This window comes from Carlito syrichta, unplaced genomic scaffold (assembly GCF_000164805.1).
Source record: "Carlito syrichta isolate Samal-C Ts95f unplaced genomic scaffold, Tarsius_syrichta-2.0.1 Scaffold249753, whole genome shotgun sequence".
Taxonomy (NCBI): Eukaryota; Metazoa; Chordata; class Mammalia; order Primates; family Tarsiidae; genus Carlito; species Carlito syrichta.
The window spans coordinates 90,011-105,450 of NW_007193849.1; the positions used below are offsets into that span (position 1 = coordinate 90,011).

The window sequence follows — 15,440 nt, forward strand, 5'->3', positions numbered from 1 at the left end:
CCACTCACCTCAGCCTCCCAAAGGCGCGGGATTACAGGCTGAGCCACCTAGCCTGGCTTTAAATTAGTTATTAACATAACCTTTAAAATTTGTTTTTGTTTGAAATTCTGGTCTATTTGTTGTCTTTATGAGATAACAATCAACTTGAAGTTTGGTTAGAAGTAGTTTCTTAGGATAATTAAGTAGTTGTTTTCGAACTCAATATTTGTGATATTTATTAAAAAATAAATTCATGTTACTATTTGCTAGCAATCCCATTTCATTCTACCCAATGGAATATCTGTCTTTTTATTATTATTTGTGACTCAAAATTCACTGGGTGTGTTTCTTGAATTATGAAAAACCAGCTTATCAGCCCAACTTTGTTAGCAGGGATGTAGGAATATTCAAAGAAATAAAGATGTATTCTTTTAAGATTAAATATTACTTTTTTATAATCTAGTTATTCCATTCACATCCTTTTGTTTTGCATTTGCATTTTTAAAAATTAAAAGAAAGCAGTTTATTATTCACAGTCTACTTTTTCTTTTCTTTATTTCTTTTTTTTTTTTGAGTCAGAGTGTAACTCTGTCACCCAGACTAAAGTGCAGTGGCACACTCACCACCACCCCAACCTCGACCTGCTGGGCTCAGGTGATCCTTCTGTCTCAGCCTTCCAAGTAGCTGGAACTGCAGGCATACGCCGTCACACCCAGCTAATTTTTCTTGATTTATTGTGGAGATGAGGTCTCGTCATATTGCCCAGGCTTGTCTCAAACCTGTGGGCTTAGACAATCGTCTCACCTTCGCCTCCCAAAATGCTGTGATTATAGGCATAAGCTACCATGCCCAGTTATATTTTCTTTATACCAATTGATTAAGCTACTTTGAGATAAAGCAAAGCTAAATATTATCTATTGTTTTATATATAAGCTAGAGATAGTTGTGTATATACTTGTATCTGTGGTAATTACTGTTCATATTCATATGCTTTAACAGAACCAAATATATTATGCATTCTTTAATATAATTAATCACTTTAGAGTCCTTGTGAAATATTTTGCATACAGCACAATATCATTGCATAGTCTGTATAGTACTTATAAGCAGAGCTACATAATGTAGGCCTACTTGATCTAATCAAATCTGGATTCTTAGAATAAGAACATGATCTTTCAGGTTATGGCTGATGTCAGCATGTTTATTTCCAATAGCCATTGGCCATTATTCAGAGATTTCCTCCCTTTGGCAACTGATATGTAAAGTCATTGCTTAATATTGCTCTGTATTGACATTGCTGTTTGTTATATTTTACAGGCTGTTCAAGGGACTGGTTTAGCTTTTATTGCCTTCACAGAAGCGATGACACATTTCCCTGCATCTCCCTTCTGGTCAGTGATGTTTTTCCTCATGCTGGTAAATCTAGGGCTTGGAAGCATGTTTGGAACCATTGAGGGGATCATCACGCCTATTGTGGACACTTTCAAAGTGAGGAAAGAAATTCTTACTGGTGAGTTTGTATGTATTTTTGACTTTTCATTGAACTGATACAGACCATTTTGTTCTTGCTAAAAGATTATGGGTAGAAACTGGAGAGTGTTATGTCTTGAGATTTAGTAATGTCTACTTACTGATGTCATATGTTGACAGAGTATAATGTTATATGAATTCAGAGGAGGCTACGTATCTAAATATACAATGAAACTGTCAGAGAAAAAAATGGAGGATGAATTGGAAAGAGGAGGTGTCTTCTCAGAAGTCAGAGCATAACTTTAGTAAACATATGTAAATAGAAAAAAGAAAGGAGTCTAGTCAGACCAGAGAACAGAAGCAATACTGATTTTTTTTTTTTTTTTTGAGTTGGGGTCACTCCATTGCCTTAACCTGCTGGGATCAGGTGATCATTTTGCTTTAGTCTTCAGAATAATTGGAACTACAGGCGTGCACCACTTGTCCAGCTAATTTTTGATTTATTATAGAGACGAGGTCTTGCCAAGTTGCCTCTGCTTTTCTTGAACCCTTGGACTCAGGCAATCCTTTTGCTTTCACCTCTCAAAGTGCTGGGATAACAGGTGTGAACCACCCTACCTGGAAGCAATACTGATTAAGTGATGTAAAATAAGATTAGATCAAAAATATATAGGTGACTTTATAAACACTGGACAGTGGTATGTGAGCCTCCTCAAGGCTTTTTTATTTATTTACTTTTCAGCCATAAAAGATTTAGTAATATTTTATGTTTAAATAACTCTCAAATATGTACCTTTGTTACTCGCTGCTCTAAGTGTGTCTGTGTATGTGTATCAAACGATTTAATTTCAGAAGTTTGTTAAATATTTATAGCTATATATCCTTAACTCAGTACAACAAAACTGAGAAACTTTTTTTATCTTCTTTCAGAAAGCAGTTTCTACTCTTTTTTTTTTTTTTTTTGAATCAGAATCTTACTCTGTCACAGGCTGGAGTGCAGTGACATGCTCATGGCCACAGCAGACTCAACTTTTTAGGCTCAGGCAATTTTTCTGCCTCACCTTTTCAGGTAGCTAGAACCACAGACATATGCCATCACACCCTGCTATTTAAAAAAAAAAAAATATTGTAGAGACAAGGTCTCACCAAGTTGCCCAGACTGGTCTCGAATCCCTGGACTCAGGCAATCCTCTCACTTCAGTCTCCCAAAGTGCTGGGATTACAGGTATGAGCCACCATGCCCATTCAGTTTCTCCTTCTTAATAGCAATATCCTGCCTGACATGCAGGTTAACTCCATCTTTGTGCTCTTATCTTTTGTCCTCCCCACCCCATATCCAAACCAGTCCTTCCTGTATGTAGTAAAGGACCTACAAAAGTAAGAGAAACAATGTAGAGGGAAAATCACACTAGTAGAATTTGCTGACCTCTACTGAAAGACTTATTTGGAAAGAGTAAAGGAAAATGTACTCCCTTTCCCATTTGCTGCCTTTGGGAGATAGTACCTATAGTTCAAGTCATAGTCATATTTGATCTTGAAATATTACCTCATCACCTTTGGTAGGTGTATTTTTTTCTTCTTTCATACAGTAAGACTTGAGCATATGAATTACTCATTCTCTTTTTCTCTCACATCTCCAGCAACACCCTTATTGTGTATACCACCCAGAATGCACCTTCTCCATATTTACCTTATACTCTGGTATAAATAGGAGAGCGTGAAAGCAACACAGGCTATCTAGGCAGACAGACTTAAGTGCATCTGCAGGCTCCACTATTTCCAGCCTGAGACTTTGAGCACAATACTTAGATTCTGCAGGATCATGTCTCTCATCTGTAAAGACAGCAATACACAGTTAAATTGGGATGTTATAAAAATGAAATGAGAGAATGAAATTGTATTTTATACTGTGATAAGCATTTAAATTCAATATGCAGTAGACACCAAGTAAATGTTGTTTTTCCTTTTCTACAATCTGTGTTTACATATGATATTCATTTCTGTATGACGTAACTCAGCACTAGCATAGTGCTTAAGAGACGGAGGCAATGGCTTAATGTAACACGTATTTGCTGAGATTTTTAGGGAATTCTCATATGATTGAATCCTTAGCGTCTGTTTTCTTGTCTCCGGAACTGTCTTCTCTGCTTCTTTCAGTTTTACTCACCTCTGCAGAAAGGTGGTTGAGAAACAGAATTCAGTCATCTTTTTCTTTTGAGGTCTTCTCTGCTAATTTGTATGCGGGAATAAATCCTAACAAAAATATGGACTCCAAAAACCTCCCTAAATTTTTAAATTCATGTTAACTGGTCAGAAGTATGTGCATCTGATTCTTAGATCTTACTAAGGAAACAACTTTTAAGATTGTACTTCTTAGATGTTGCTTAGATAATCAGGTTGCCTGAACATGTCATAATTAGTTTCTAAACTAATCTGCTTAGGCAAGATAAAGATATAAATGTGAATTGATGCTGAAGCTAGGTCTGAAAAGATTTTTCCAGTTATACTTTAAAGATAACTAATTTCAATCAAATATAAAAATATATGTTTCACAATCTTATTATAAACTATGTTAGTCTCATTATTAATTCAAAAATTCTGTATGGATTGCAACACCATACAACATTATTAAAGGTAGAAATGACCTATGGATATTTGTTGCTTTAAAACATCACTTTGCTAATAAGAGAAGTAGGGTATGGAAATTTATTCTTTTAAAAATTTTTTTTTTTTTTCATTTTTTTTGTGCTTGGGAAATAAGTTTCCAGAGACCCAGGGAGGTAAGTTATTGTTTCACAATAAACTTATATTAAAGTTAGTGCTAAACCCACATAAACTAACTCCCAATATGTTATGTCCCATAGTATCAGGAAAGATATTGTGTATTTATATATTAGACATGTTACAAAAGTTTTAAACAGTTTGAATATCATAATTTATGATGAAGTTTAAAAGGCTTGACTTTGAATAGGGACTTTTTGTCTATCATTTATTCTCTTTTTTCCAGTTATCTGTTGTCTTCTGGCATTTTGTATTGGCCTAATATTTGTGCAACGCTCTGGAAATTACTTTGTTACAATGTTTGATGATTATTCTGCTACACTGCCTCTGCTTATTGTAGTCATTTTGGAGAATATTGCCGTATGCTTTGTTTATGGAATGGATAAGTAAGTACCTTTGCTGTTATGCATTCATTTTTAAAATCTATTTTGGAAAGATCAACTGTCAATATCTACTTCAGAAGAAAAGGGAAATAAATAGAGGAAGAATTCTATACAAAATCAAAACTTTTTCAGGCTCTTGTTTATTCACCAATTTTTGTAAAGCACATTCCACTATTAGGTGAGTAATTAGAATTGTGTGGACTGTAAAATTGTCTAAAATTCTGGAGTTTTAATTTAATTCTGATTATCAAATAGTAACTTACAAGATCTAGTGAGTACTGGCTATGTTCCAAAAACCTTACTTTTTTGAGTCATTGTCATCTACATTTCACAGGTGAGGAAAATCAGGCTTAGAGAGGAGCCAAGTGACTTGCCTGTCTCCTAATTATTTTGCCAAATGGTTTTATGAGAGGAATGTGTGTGTCACAATGCCTTATGTAGCAGGACAATTTTGTGAAACAATTTATTGTGCTCTGAAATATATATGTCATTTACTACACGCAGACTTTATATAGAGTCATTACTTAAATTCACTATATGTCAAAACCTCTGAATTGTGTACTTGATTGATGTGAAAAGTATATGCCTTTTACATGAAATGAAGAATCAGAGTAATCTCAGGGGGAAAAGAACTTTGGAGGCTTGTCTAGTACTTTTTGAAGTCATTGCTTCTCATTCACATATATGGACTGAGAGGCAATAAGGTCATCAAGCTCATTACAGCTCTGTGTAAAGTAGGAGTGAGTGCACATTGAGTTATCACCAGAGTTCTCCTTAGTATCATAAAGAACATTGTTATTATTCCATGAACTTTGTGACAGAGCTTAGAGAACAGTTTTTATGACTGTCAAAAGCTCCAGGCTGGGAAGGAAAACTTATATTTATTTATTTATTTTTTTGAGTCAGAGTTCACTCTGTCAACCAGGCTGGAGTACAGTGGCACGCTCACAGCCACCGCAGCCTCGACCTGCTGGGCTCAAGCGATCCTTCCACCTCAGCCTTCCAAGTAGCTAGAACTACACGTGCCACCACAATGAACTGATTTTTTTGATTTATTGTAGAGACAAGGTCTTGCCATGTTTCCCAGGCTGTTCTTAAACCCATGGGCTCAGGCAATCCTCTCGCCTCAGCCTCCCAAAGTGCTGGGATTACAGGCGAGAGCCACTGTGCCTGACTGAACTTACATTTAATAACCATGTCTTATACAGCAATAGTAGTAGTAGCTGTCTGACAAGCATTAACTCTTAAACCTCATTAAAAACACTCTGTGGATGGCAAATACACATAGAAAAGGATGCGCCACATCATATTCCATCAGGGAAATACAAGTTAAAACAACAATGGAATACCATCATACACCTATTAGAATGGCCAGCATTCAAAACACTGACAACACAAAATGCTGACTAAGAAGTGAAACAACGAAACTCTCCTTTATTGTTGGTAGAATACAAAATAAAACTGTCACCTTAGTCTGGCAGCTCCTAACAAAAGTAAACATTTTCTTACCATATGGTCCAGCAATCACGTTCCTTGGTATTTGCCTAAAGAGGTTGAAAATGTATGTCCACTTAAAATTCTGCACATGGATGTTAACAGCAACTTTACTCATAATTGCCAAAACTTGGAAGCAACTAAGATGTCCTTCAGTAGGTGGATGAGCAAATAAACTATGGTACATCCAGACAATAAAATATTTTTCAGCACTAAAAGAAAATGATCTATGAAGCCATGAAAAGACATGGAGAAAACTTAAATGCATATTATTAAGTGAAAGAAACTACGTATGAAAAAAACTGTGTAATACACGATTCTCCTCTATTCTAATCTGGAAAAGGCAAAACTGTGGAGACTGTAAGAACGTCAGTGGTTGCCAGTGTCTAGGTGGAAGGGAAAGACGTATATGTGGAGCACAGAGAGTTTTTAGGGCAGTGAAAATACTCTGTAGGATACTATAATGCTGGACACATTTGTTCAGAGCAACAGAGTGTACGACACCAATAGTGAAGCCTAGTGTCAGCTGTGGGCCCCGGGTAATAATGATGTGTTAATGTAGGTTCATCTGCTGTAACAAATGTATCACTGTGGTGGGGGATGTTGATTACAGGAAAGGCTATACATGTATGATGGTGGGTATTATATGGGAAATCTTCATACCATCAGCTTAATTTTGCTGCGAACCTAACATTTCTCTTAAAAAAGTTAAAGTTTTTATTTTTAAAAAAATCTATGGTAACTAATGTTACCCATATCTTACAGATGAGAAATTGGAAATTTATTTTTATTTTTTTTTATTTTTTGAGTAGGAGTCTCACTATGTTGCCCAGGCTGGAGTGCGGTGGCATACTCACGGTCACTACGCCTTGACCTGCTGGGCTCAGGTGATCCTTCCACCTCAGTTTCCAAGAAGCTGGAACTAAAGGTGTGCACCACCACACCTGGCTAATTTTTTGATTTATTGTGGAGATGAGGTCCCGTCAAGTTGTCCAGGCTTGTCTCCAACCCCTGGACTCAGGCAATCCTCCTACCTCTGCCTCCCAAAGTGCTGGGATTACAGGCGTGAGCCACCACACCCAGCCTGGTCCTTCTTTTATAGGAGGATACAGTATGTAGTTGTGGAGCCACAACTATAGCCTGGACCTTGATTTCAAGGTCTGATTTAACTGAATTCTACCAAGCTACCCCTAACTCCTAACCTGCACTATGTTGGGATTTGATATTGTTATTGGGCTGTTCTCTGAATCGTACATTCATACTTAAATAGCTCATCATTTATGATAGGCATACTAGCAAATATCTCTTTTTATATATTTTTTTAAAGATGTGGGATACAGTTCAGGATTAGGCATATAACTGGACCTTGTACAGATAAAGTTTGGGCCTTTCTTTGGTCCCCACTAAAATATCTCTTTTTAATAGCTAGTGTCCCTTAATGATAATAGTTATAACAAGAGGAAAATACTTCTAGTAAGAGATGCAGCTATTAAATTCCTATTATGTATTAGTTAGTATGGTCTGTATTCATTGTTTGTGACTCTAACAATAACCCTCCAGGGTAGATATTTTATATATTTTTTCAAAAATGCTAGAAATGAACCTTAGAGAGACTGAGATATACATCAAAAGAGCTTAGAACCGTGACTTTAAATGAGAGTGTTGGTCCTCCAAAGCACATACTGTCTTTGGAGTAGATACAGAGGACTCATGCTGAAAATGCTCTTATTTAGTTACTGTTCTCTCCTTTAAGATTCTGGAGCAATTTAGAAGAAACAAAAAAAGAGATGGAAGAGGAACAAAGAGATTAAAAATGGACTTGAGAGAACTCTCAGTTAGTTAAATGTGGACCTTTACATTTTTAAAAATTGTTGTTAGTTTATTTATTTGCTTGTTTGTTTGTTTATTAGAGACTGAGTCTTGCCCTGTGGCCCGTGCTGGAGTGCAGTGGCACCACCATAGTTCACTGCTACTTCAAACTCCTGGGCTCAAGCGACCTTCCTGTCTCAATTTCTCAAGTAGCTGGGACTTCAGTTGCATGCCACTATGCCTGGCTAACTTTTATTTTTTATTTTTTGTAGACATGGGGTCTTTCTTTGCTGCCCAGGCTGGCCTCAAACTCCTGGCCTCAAGTCATCCTCCTGCCTTGGACTCCCAAAGTGCTGGGAATATAGGCGTGAGCTACCATGCCTGGCCTAGACCTTTAATTAAATTCAAACAGACTGTAAAAAACAAGTGAGAGTTCAGAAAATATAAATACTAATTCATAATCTTTGATTATATTAAATAATTATTACTATGCTAGAAAATGAGACAGGGATTTTTAATGTGCTAACAAATATTGTTTTCATAGAATAGAAAGTTATTAGTTGGAGAGGTTTTTCAGTAATTGGCTTAAGAGGGTTTTCGCTAAATGAAAATTATACTTTCACTTCACTTGATAAGTTTTCTTAATTTATAAGTCATCTTCTCATGTGAATTTTTTGATTCAGTGTAAAATATAGAGTATTAGTTGTTAAATCTCTGTCAAACCATTGATACACTGCATATTTTTAAGATACAGTAATATTAACTTGAGGAATAATTAAATACTTTTTTTAAATTTAGGTTTATGGAAGACCTAAAGGATATGCTGGGTTTTACTCCCAGCAGATATTACTACTATATGTGGAAATATATTTCTCCTCTAATGCTATTATCATTGCTAATAGCTAGCATTGTGAATATGGGATTAAGTCCTCCTGGCTATAATGCATGGATTGAAGATAAGGTAAAGTACAAAATAAGGAAGTAAGAATTTTTAAAAGTATATAAATAGCCAATTTAGAGGGTTTTGTCTTTCTCTGTCACCATGGCCAAAGTGCAGTGGCATGCTCACGGCTCACTGCAGCCTTGACCTCCTAGGCACAGGTGATCCTTCAGCCTCAGCTCTTGAGTAGCTAAGACTATAGGCATGCACCACCATACCCAACTCATATTTTTGACTTTTTGTTAAGAGGTCTCATTATGTTGCCTAGGCTGGTCTCAAGCTCCTGGGCTCAAGCAATCCTCCTGCCTTGGCCTCCCAAAGTACTGGGATTACAGGCATGAACCACATCGTTTCTGCCTATGAATTTCTTTAGTACATGGAAAGCACTGGCCTTGTCCTTATTAAAGCAGATTTATTCCTCTTAACACTGATGAACCAATTGTTATTGGGCCTTTCACTTTAGAAAACATATTAAAATCTCAGAAGTATTTGAATATATGCATTTATTAAATTGTATCCCAGATAGTATATAAAATAATGAAAAAATATATTAACCATGTAAACATAATTTAAAAATGATAAATTTTGAAGTAAATTTCTGTTATAATGGTTTTATGTTAACAATAATTATTTAAATTTCTCAAACTGCATTAGCCACATAATAATATAATCATGAGATATGCATTAGCTCTTATAAATGTAAAGTGTTTATTTTTCAGAGACACCTCTGACTTTTAACTTTCCTATGGTCAATTATTCTAGACTGAAGCATAAACAAGTCTGTCATCCCTTACCAAAACCTTTGGGGCCAGACGTGTTTCACAATTTCGGTGTTCAGATTTTATCAAAATAATATGGCAGTTTAACTGGCATCCACTGCTTATAACAGACTACCACAACACTTAATGACAATAGCAGTGCTGTTTTATTATTTCTTATGCTTCTGTGAGTGAGCTGGGCAATTATTCGTTTGGTGTTGTCTGGGCTAACTCGAGCCAGTTGCATTCAGCTTGGAAGACACCTGGCCTGTCTCTTTAGGTAGCCTTTCTTCCTTGTTTTTTTCCGAACATAATGGACTCAGGTCATCATTCTACGAAACAGAAGTAGACATTACAAGACCTTTAAGGCCCTGAAAGTTGTTGACTGTCACTTCTGCTGCTTTTTACTGGTCAGATCAAGTCACAAAGTCAGCCCAGATTCTTTGCTTACAAACCTGAGACAAGTATATATATAATTATACATGTATGCATCTGAGACAAGTGTCAGAAAACATATTATATATAATATGATGTACATATATATATATGGATGTGAAGATAAAGATAGATTATTAATATTTTTTTGACTTTCACAGGCATCTGAAGAATTTCTGAGCTATCCAGCTTGGGGAATGGCTGTCTGTTTCTCTCTGATGGTCCTTGCAATACTTCCTGTACCGATAGTCTTCATTGTTCGTTGCTGCAACTTCGTAGATGAGAGTCCTGGTAATTTAGCCTCTGTGACCTATAAGAGAGGAAGGGTCCTGAAAGAGCCTGTCAACTTAGAGGGAGATGATGCAAGCCTCATTCACGGAAAGCTATCAAGTGAGATGTCGTCTCCAAATTTTGGTAAAAATATTTATCGAAAACAGAGTGGATCACCAACTCTGGATACTGCTCCCAATGGACGGTATGGAATAGGATACTTGATGGCAGATATTATGCCAGACATGCCAGAATCTGATTTGTAGCTGGGGGAAGTCATCAGGTTTTATCTGGTTCATTTTTATCAATGAACATTGACTCTATTAAGAGAAGCAGTAGGCTTCACTTATCAGAGGGCGATCTCAGGTGTTCAATGGCTGTGATCTTTCATCCTAACAGTATATGTCAATTCAACTCGAGCACTCCTTTGGATTCCTTGGTTTACATTTGTGCAGAAACGATTACAGACAAAGCTGACAATGACTGAGGTCCACGTTTGTCAGGATTTTTTTAAAAGTACTTTTGGTGTATTTTCAAATATTTCTATCTCTGAACAAACAAACAAACAAACAGGTGTTACCTCAGTTTCTAATAATTTCTAAGTTTAATAGTATTGGCAACTCAAAAATGGTAGACCTTACAATTTATAAGTTTGCCTTCAGGGTAATTTCCAGTATTATAATGAGCAGTTCTGTAGGTTGGTGCCTGCCTCTCAGCACATTTCCATGAATATATTGTGTAGATAGGCTGTACTTATTTTGGTAGCATTGATACCTTCTTAGGCAATTAGTTGAAGAAAACTGCAAATATTTTCTTATGTAATAGCTGTATAGAGCAATAGCAACAAGTAAGAAGGCACTCATGCTGGGATGAAATGTGAGATTCAGAGGTGACTGAGGATCATGTGAGTGATGGCTGTAATATTTTGTGTAAAGTATATGTGAAAGTGATCTAAGAGTGAGTTACTCAGCACTCTCAAGAATTATGCAGATTCTGCATTTTTCTTATGCCGTGTGCCTAAAAACCTACTTGATATATTTATTGTGGTTTCAAGATTACTCATAGTATATTTATATAATATACTTGCAATGTATATAGATGAATATTAGTACTCTAAGTACTGATTTGAAAACTTGAAGCAAGATGGCATTTTATTTCATAATGTTTCTGTTTTGCTTCTGTTTTATGCAAATACAAATCCTTTTTTTAAGTGATTGTTAAAATTGTATGGCATTACATTTTAATCTACAAATAAACAAAGTTTAAAAATGATGTTTGCATTTCACATTGATTTTCCTTGTATCACCTGATTTCCATGTATCACTTCAATCAGCACTTAGGCATTTCATAATAGTTAATAATCACATTCCCTGTGGAATTAATAGATTGATTAATAGAATTGCCATCACTTTAGAGACAAAGGAAAAATAGAGTAATATGGTTCAATGATGTTCCCATGTAGTCGCATGAGTATTAAAAACAATCTCCTCCCAGGAAACCGTGTGCACAGTTGACGGCTTGCTGGGTCGATATTGTCTCTGAAATGTAACAGACTGTGACTTTTTTAGTGAAATTTTTGGATGTTACATTAGATAAAGCAGAAGAACCTCACCAGTTAGATGCAGTTGAAAGTCTTTTGTTTATAACTGTCCTACCACCATGCCAGTTACATTTTAGAATTAATAATGGATTACAGCAGCAAAATGAGTGCGGGAGTAGGGAGTACATACACCATATCCACTGATTCATTTTGAACAAGTGTTCTTTCTTTCCCTGCCCACAGATAGGTGTTATCACACTGCATCACACACTGTATCACAGAATTTAAAGCATTAATTCCACTAGCAGCTAAACTTTTTAGCTTTTAAAAATACATTTATGAGCATTATGGTTTCTCTTTAAATTTTTAAATATTTCATAAATAGATTTTATATATATATATATATATATATTATACAAGACTAAAAAATTAGGACAGCCTGAGCCCCCGGGTTTGAGACCCGCCTGGGCAACTTGGTGAGACCTCATCTCTACAATAAAATCAAAAATTAGCTGGGTAAGGTAGCGCGCACCTGTAGTTCCAGCTCCTTGGAAGGCTGAGGGGAAGAATCGCCAGAGCCCAGCAGGTCAAGCCTGCAGTGGCTGGGAGCAGCCACCGCACTCAAGTCTGGGTGACAGAGTGAGACTCCAACTAAAAAAAAAAAAAAAAATTAGGACAATTCAGTGTGAAGTAAATTACCCATTCAACATTTTTCCTACCCACCCACTGCCCATCCTTGAAGGCCACCAACCACCATTACCAGTTTCTTACGTATCCTTCTGGAAATGCGCTATGAAAATACAATATATTGCAAAAATGATAACATTCTATATTCTCTCTCCTGCACCTTACTTATTTCAACTTATTTATTTTGGACAGTGTTTTATATATAAAGATTCAGATCTGCTTCATTGTTTCAGAAGTTGAAGTCATATAAATTTTGTTTATTTTTGTATTGAAGCAATATTTTATGTTACCCTAATATTAAAAAAAAAATTGTAGCAAATATTTAACCTGCCAGCCTTGAATGTAACATAGTAGTGTGTATTGCCAAACAGCATCATGCCTCTTTTCTCCCTGTCTTGTCACAAGGGTTCTTTAAAAAAAAAGTTTATGTTGAAGATGTATGAAATGTTGCCTTGATGTAAATAAGGGTAGTGAAATTATTGCTACAATTAAACACATTAACTTATCCATCACCTTCCATAGTTACTTTTCTTTGGTGGAATGTGCACCTAAAATCCACTCTCTTAGCAAATTTTCAGTATACAATTTAATATTAGCTATAGTCCCCATGCTTTACATTCGATCTCTAGACTTGTTTATCCTGCATATCTTTGTGCCTTTTGACCAACTTCTCTTCATTTTCATTTCCTCTATCTCCCTCACCCTGATTCTATTCCCTTGCTTCTATGTATTTGATCGTTTTTTTGTTTTTTTGTTTTAGCTTTGATATGCAAGTGAGGTCATGCAGGTAATGCAGTATTTGCCTTTCTGTATCTGGCTTATTTCACTGAGTATCATGGCCTCCAAGTATATCCAAGTTGTTGCAAAGGGTAGCGTCTCCCTTTTAAAGGTTGAATAATATTTCACTGTGTGTATTTATCCATTCATTTGTTGATGGACAGATGGTTTCCACAGTTTATCTATTGTGCTGCAATTAATGTGGGAGTGCAGATATTTCTATGAAATGCTTATTTCATTGCTTTTTGGTGTATTCTACAGTGTGGTTGCCTGCCTTGTACTAAGAAATAGGTTTTTATTGTTCTAGTCACAGAGTAATATGAAGAATAGAGGAATCCTATTTTTGAGTTGAAAGAGAACTTAAAACCCTTCCTATGATCTAATTTGACATATAAGGAAATTAAGTCAAAGAAGTGAAAGCTAAATTACAAGGTTTTCTTCTTTTTGATTGATTGATTTTTAAGATTTTATTTCTGTTAAGACACAGATACAGAAAAAATTTTTTTTTTTTTTTGAGTTGGAGTCTCACTCTGTCGCCCAGACTGGAGTGCAGTGGCTGCTCCCGGCCACCGCAGCCTCAACCTGCTGGGCTCTGGCGATTCTTCCTCCTCAGCCTTCCAAGTAGCCGGAATTACAGGCATGCGCTACCACGCCCGGCTGATTTTTTGATTTATGTAGAGATGAGGTCTCGCTGCCCAGGTGGGTTTCGAACCCGCAGCTCAGGCAATCCACTCACCTCAGCCTCCCAAAGGTGCGGGATTACAGGCTGAGCCACCGAGCCCAGCCAGAAAAATTTTTTTAATGCAGGCAATCCTTCAGTTGTTCATTCATTCATTCATTGACTTATTTTCCCTTTCTTTCAGCATTTATTAGCTAAAAGTCTACTTTATTCTTAATACTAAACCAAAACACTGTCATATTACCGCTATTCATCATTTTCTCCGTTTTCTCCCCTTTACCAGTGAGACCACTTACCTGCCTTTTCCCAGACAATATAGTATGTAATCGATATGTTAGTTGGAAGTATTTTTCTTTATACTTTAAAATTTGAGGCTATAGGTCTCTGTATTACTTTCCACTACTTCTATAAACTCTGGTCTAATCTTGCACCTAGATGTGACATAGCCAAGAATTATCTATCTTCAAGTGAAAAGAGGCTGGAGAGTGTGAGAGGAGGTATAACATAAGAATAAGAGCATCAGGAAGAAAATGTCCACACTGTCAGATGTTAGAGTTGTGATGAAAGTCCAATGTCTTGATGCAATTGTGGTCTTGAGATGTAACTTCATGAAAGCATATTTACATTTACCTATGTTTGTGTTTATACTCATTTTTAATTCAGAAGTTACTTTTTAAATCAGCTCATCGGATAGGTATGTGATCCCAGAAAGTTCAATATCAAGACATAGTGCTTCTTAACTATAATTAAGTTTTCCATCACCTGCGCCCCTTTTAAAGCCAAATTTCCAACTTGTGAGGATGAGTGTTCTTTAAAAACTTCATAGTTATTCTAAAGTGTATACATGGCTAGAAATTATGAGTACAAAGACAATGAAAAGAATGACAAGTAAAATATTAATCCTGCTATGGTTTGTCACCACCAAAATGTATGTTAAAAAAAAAAATTTTTTTTAAGTTGAGGTCTCACTCTGTCGCCCAGGCTGGAGTGCAGTGGCACACTCACAGCCACCCACTGTCGACCTGCTGGGCTCCCGCGATCCTTCTGCCTCAGCCTTCCAAGTATCCTGAGCTACAGGTCACACTACCACACCCGGCTAATTTTTTGATTTATTGTAGAGATGAGGTCTCACCAAGTTGCCCGGGTGGATCTCGAACCCACGGGCTCAGGCAATCCACTCACCCCAGCCTACCACAGTGCTGGAATTACAGGCTGAGCCACCAAGCCCAGTCAAAAAAAAAAATTTTTTTTTTAAGTCAGATTCTCATTCTGTTGCCCTGGCTGGAGTGCAGTGGCACGCTCACCGCCACCGCTGCCTTGACCTGCTGGGCTTAGATGATCCTTCCGCCTCAGCCTTCCAAGTAGCTGGAACTACAGGCATGCAACATCATGCCTAGCTAATTTTTCTTGATTTATTTTAGAGATAAGGTCTCACCAT

The 15,440-nt window shown here is 36.5% G+C and overlaps 1 protein-coding gene across 1 annotated transcript in view; it reads left to right on the forward strand.

The window, feature by feature from the left end:
- The window catches only part of SLC6A15 (solute carrier family 6 member 15), a 58,757-nt gene extending 47,166 nt beyond the window's left edge, over positions 1 to 11,591 (forward strand). The window contains exons 9-12 of the mRNA XM_008051981.1: positions 1,297 to 1,489; positions 4,457 to 4,616; positions 8,715 to 8,877; positions 10,211 to 11,591. Coding sequence (XP_008050172.1) covers positions 1,297 to 1,489; positions 4,457 to 4,616; positions 8,715 to 8,877; positions 10,211 to 10,585 — 891 coding nt within the window. The 3' untranslated portion in view covers positions 10,586 to 11,591. The remainder of the gene's footprint in view (positions 1 to 1,296; positions 1,490 to 4,456; positions 4,617 to 8,714; positions 8,878 to 10,210) is intronic.
- The last annotated feature ends 3,849 nt before the right edge of the window (positions 11,592 to 15,440 follow it).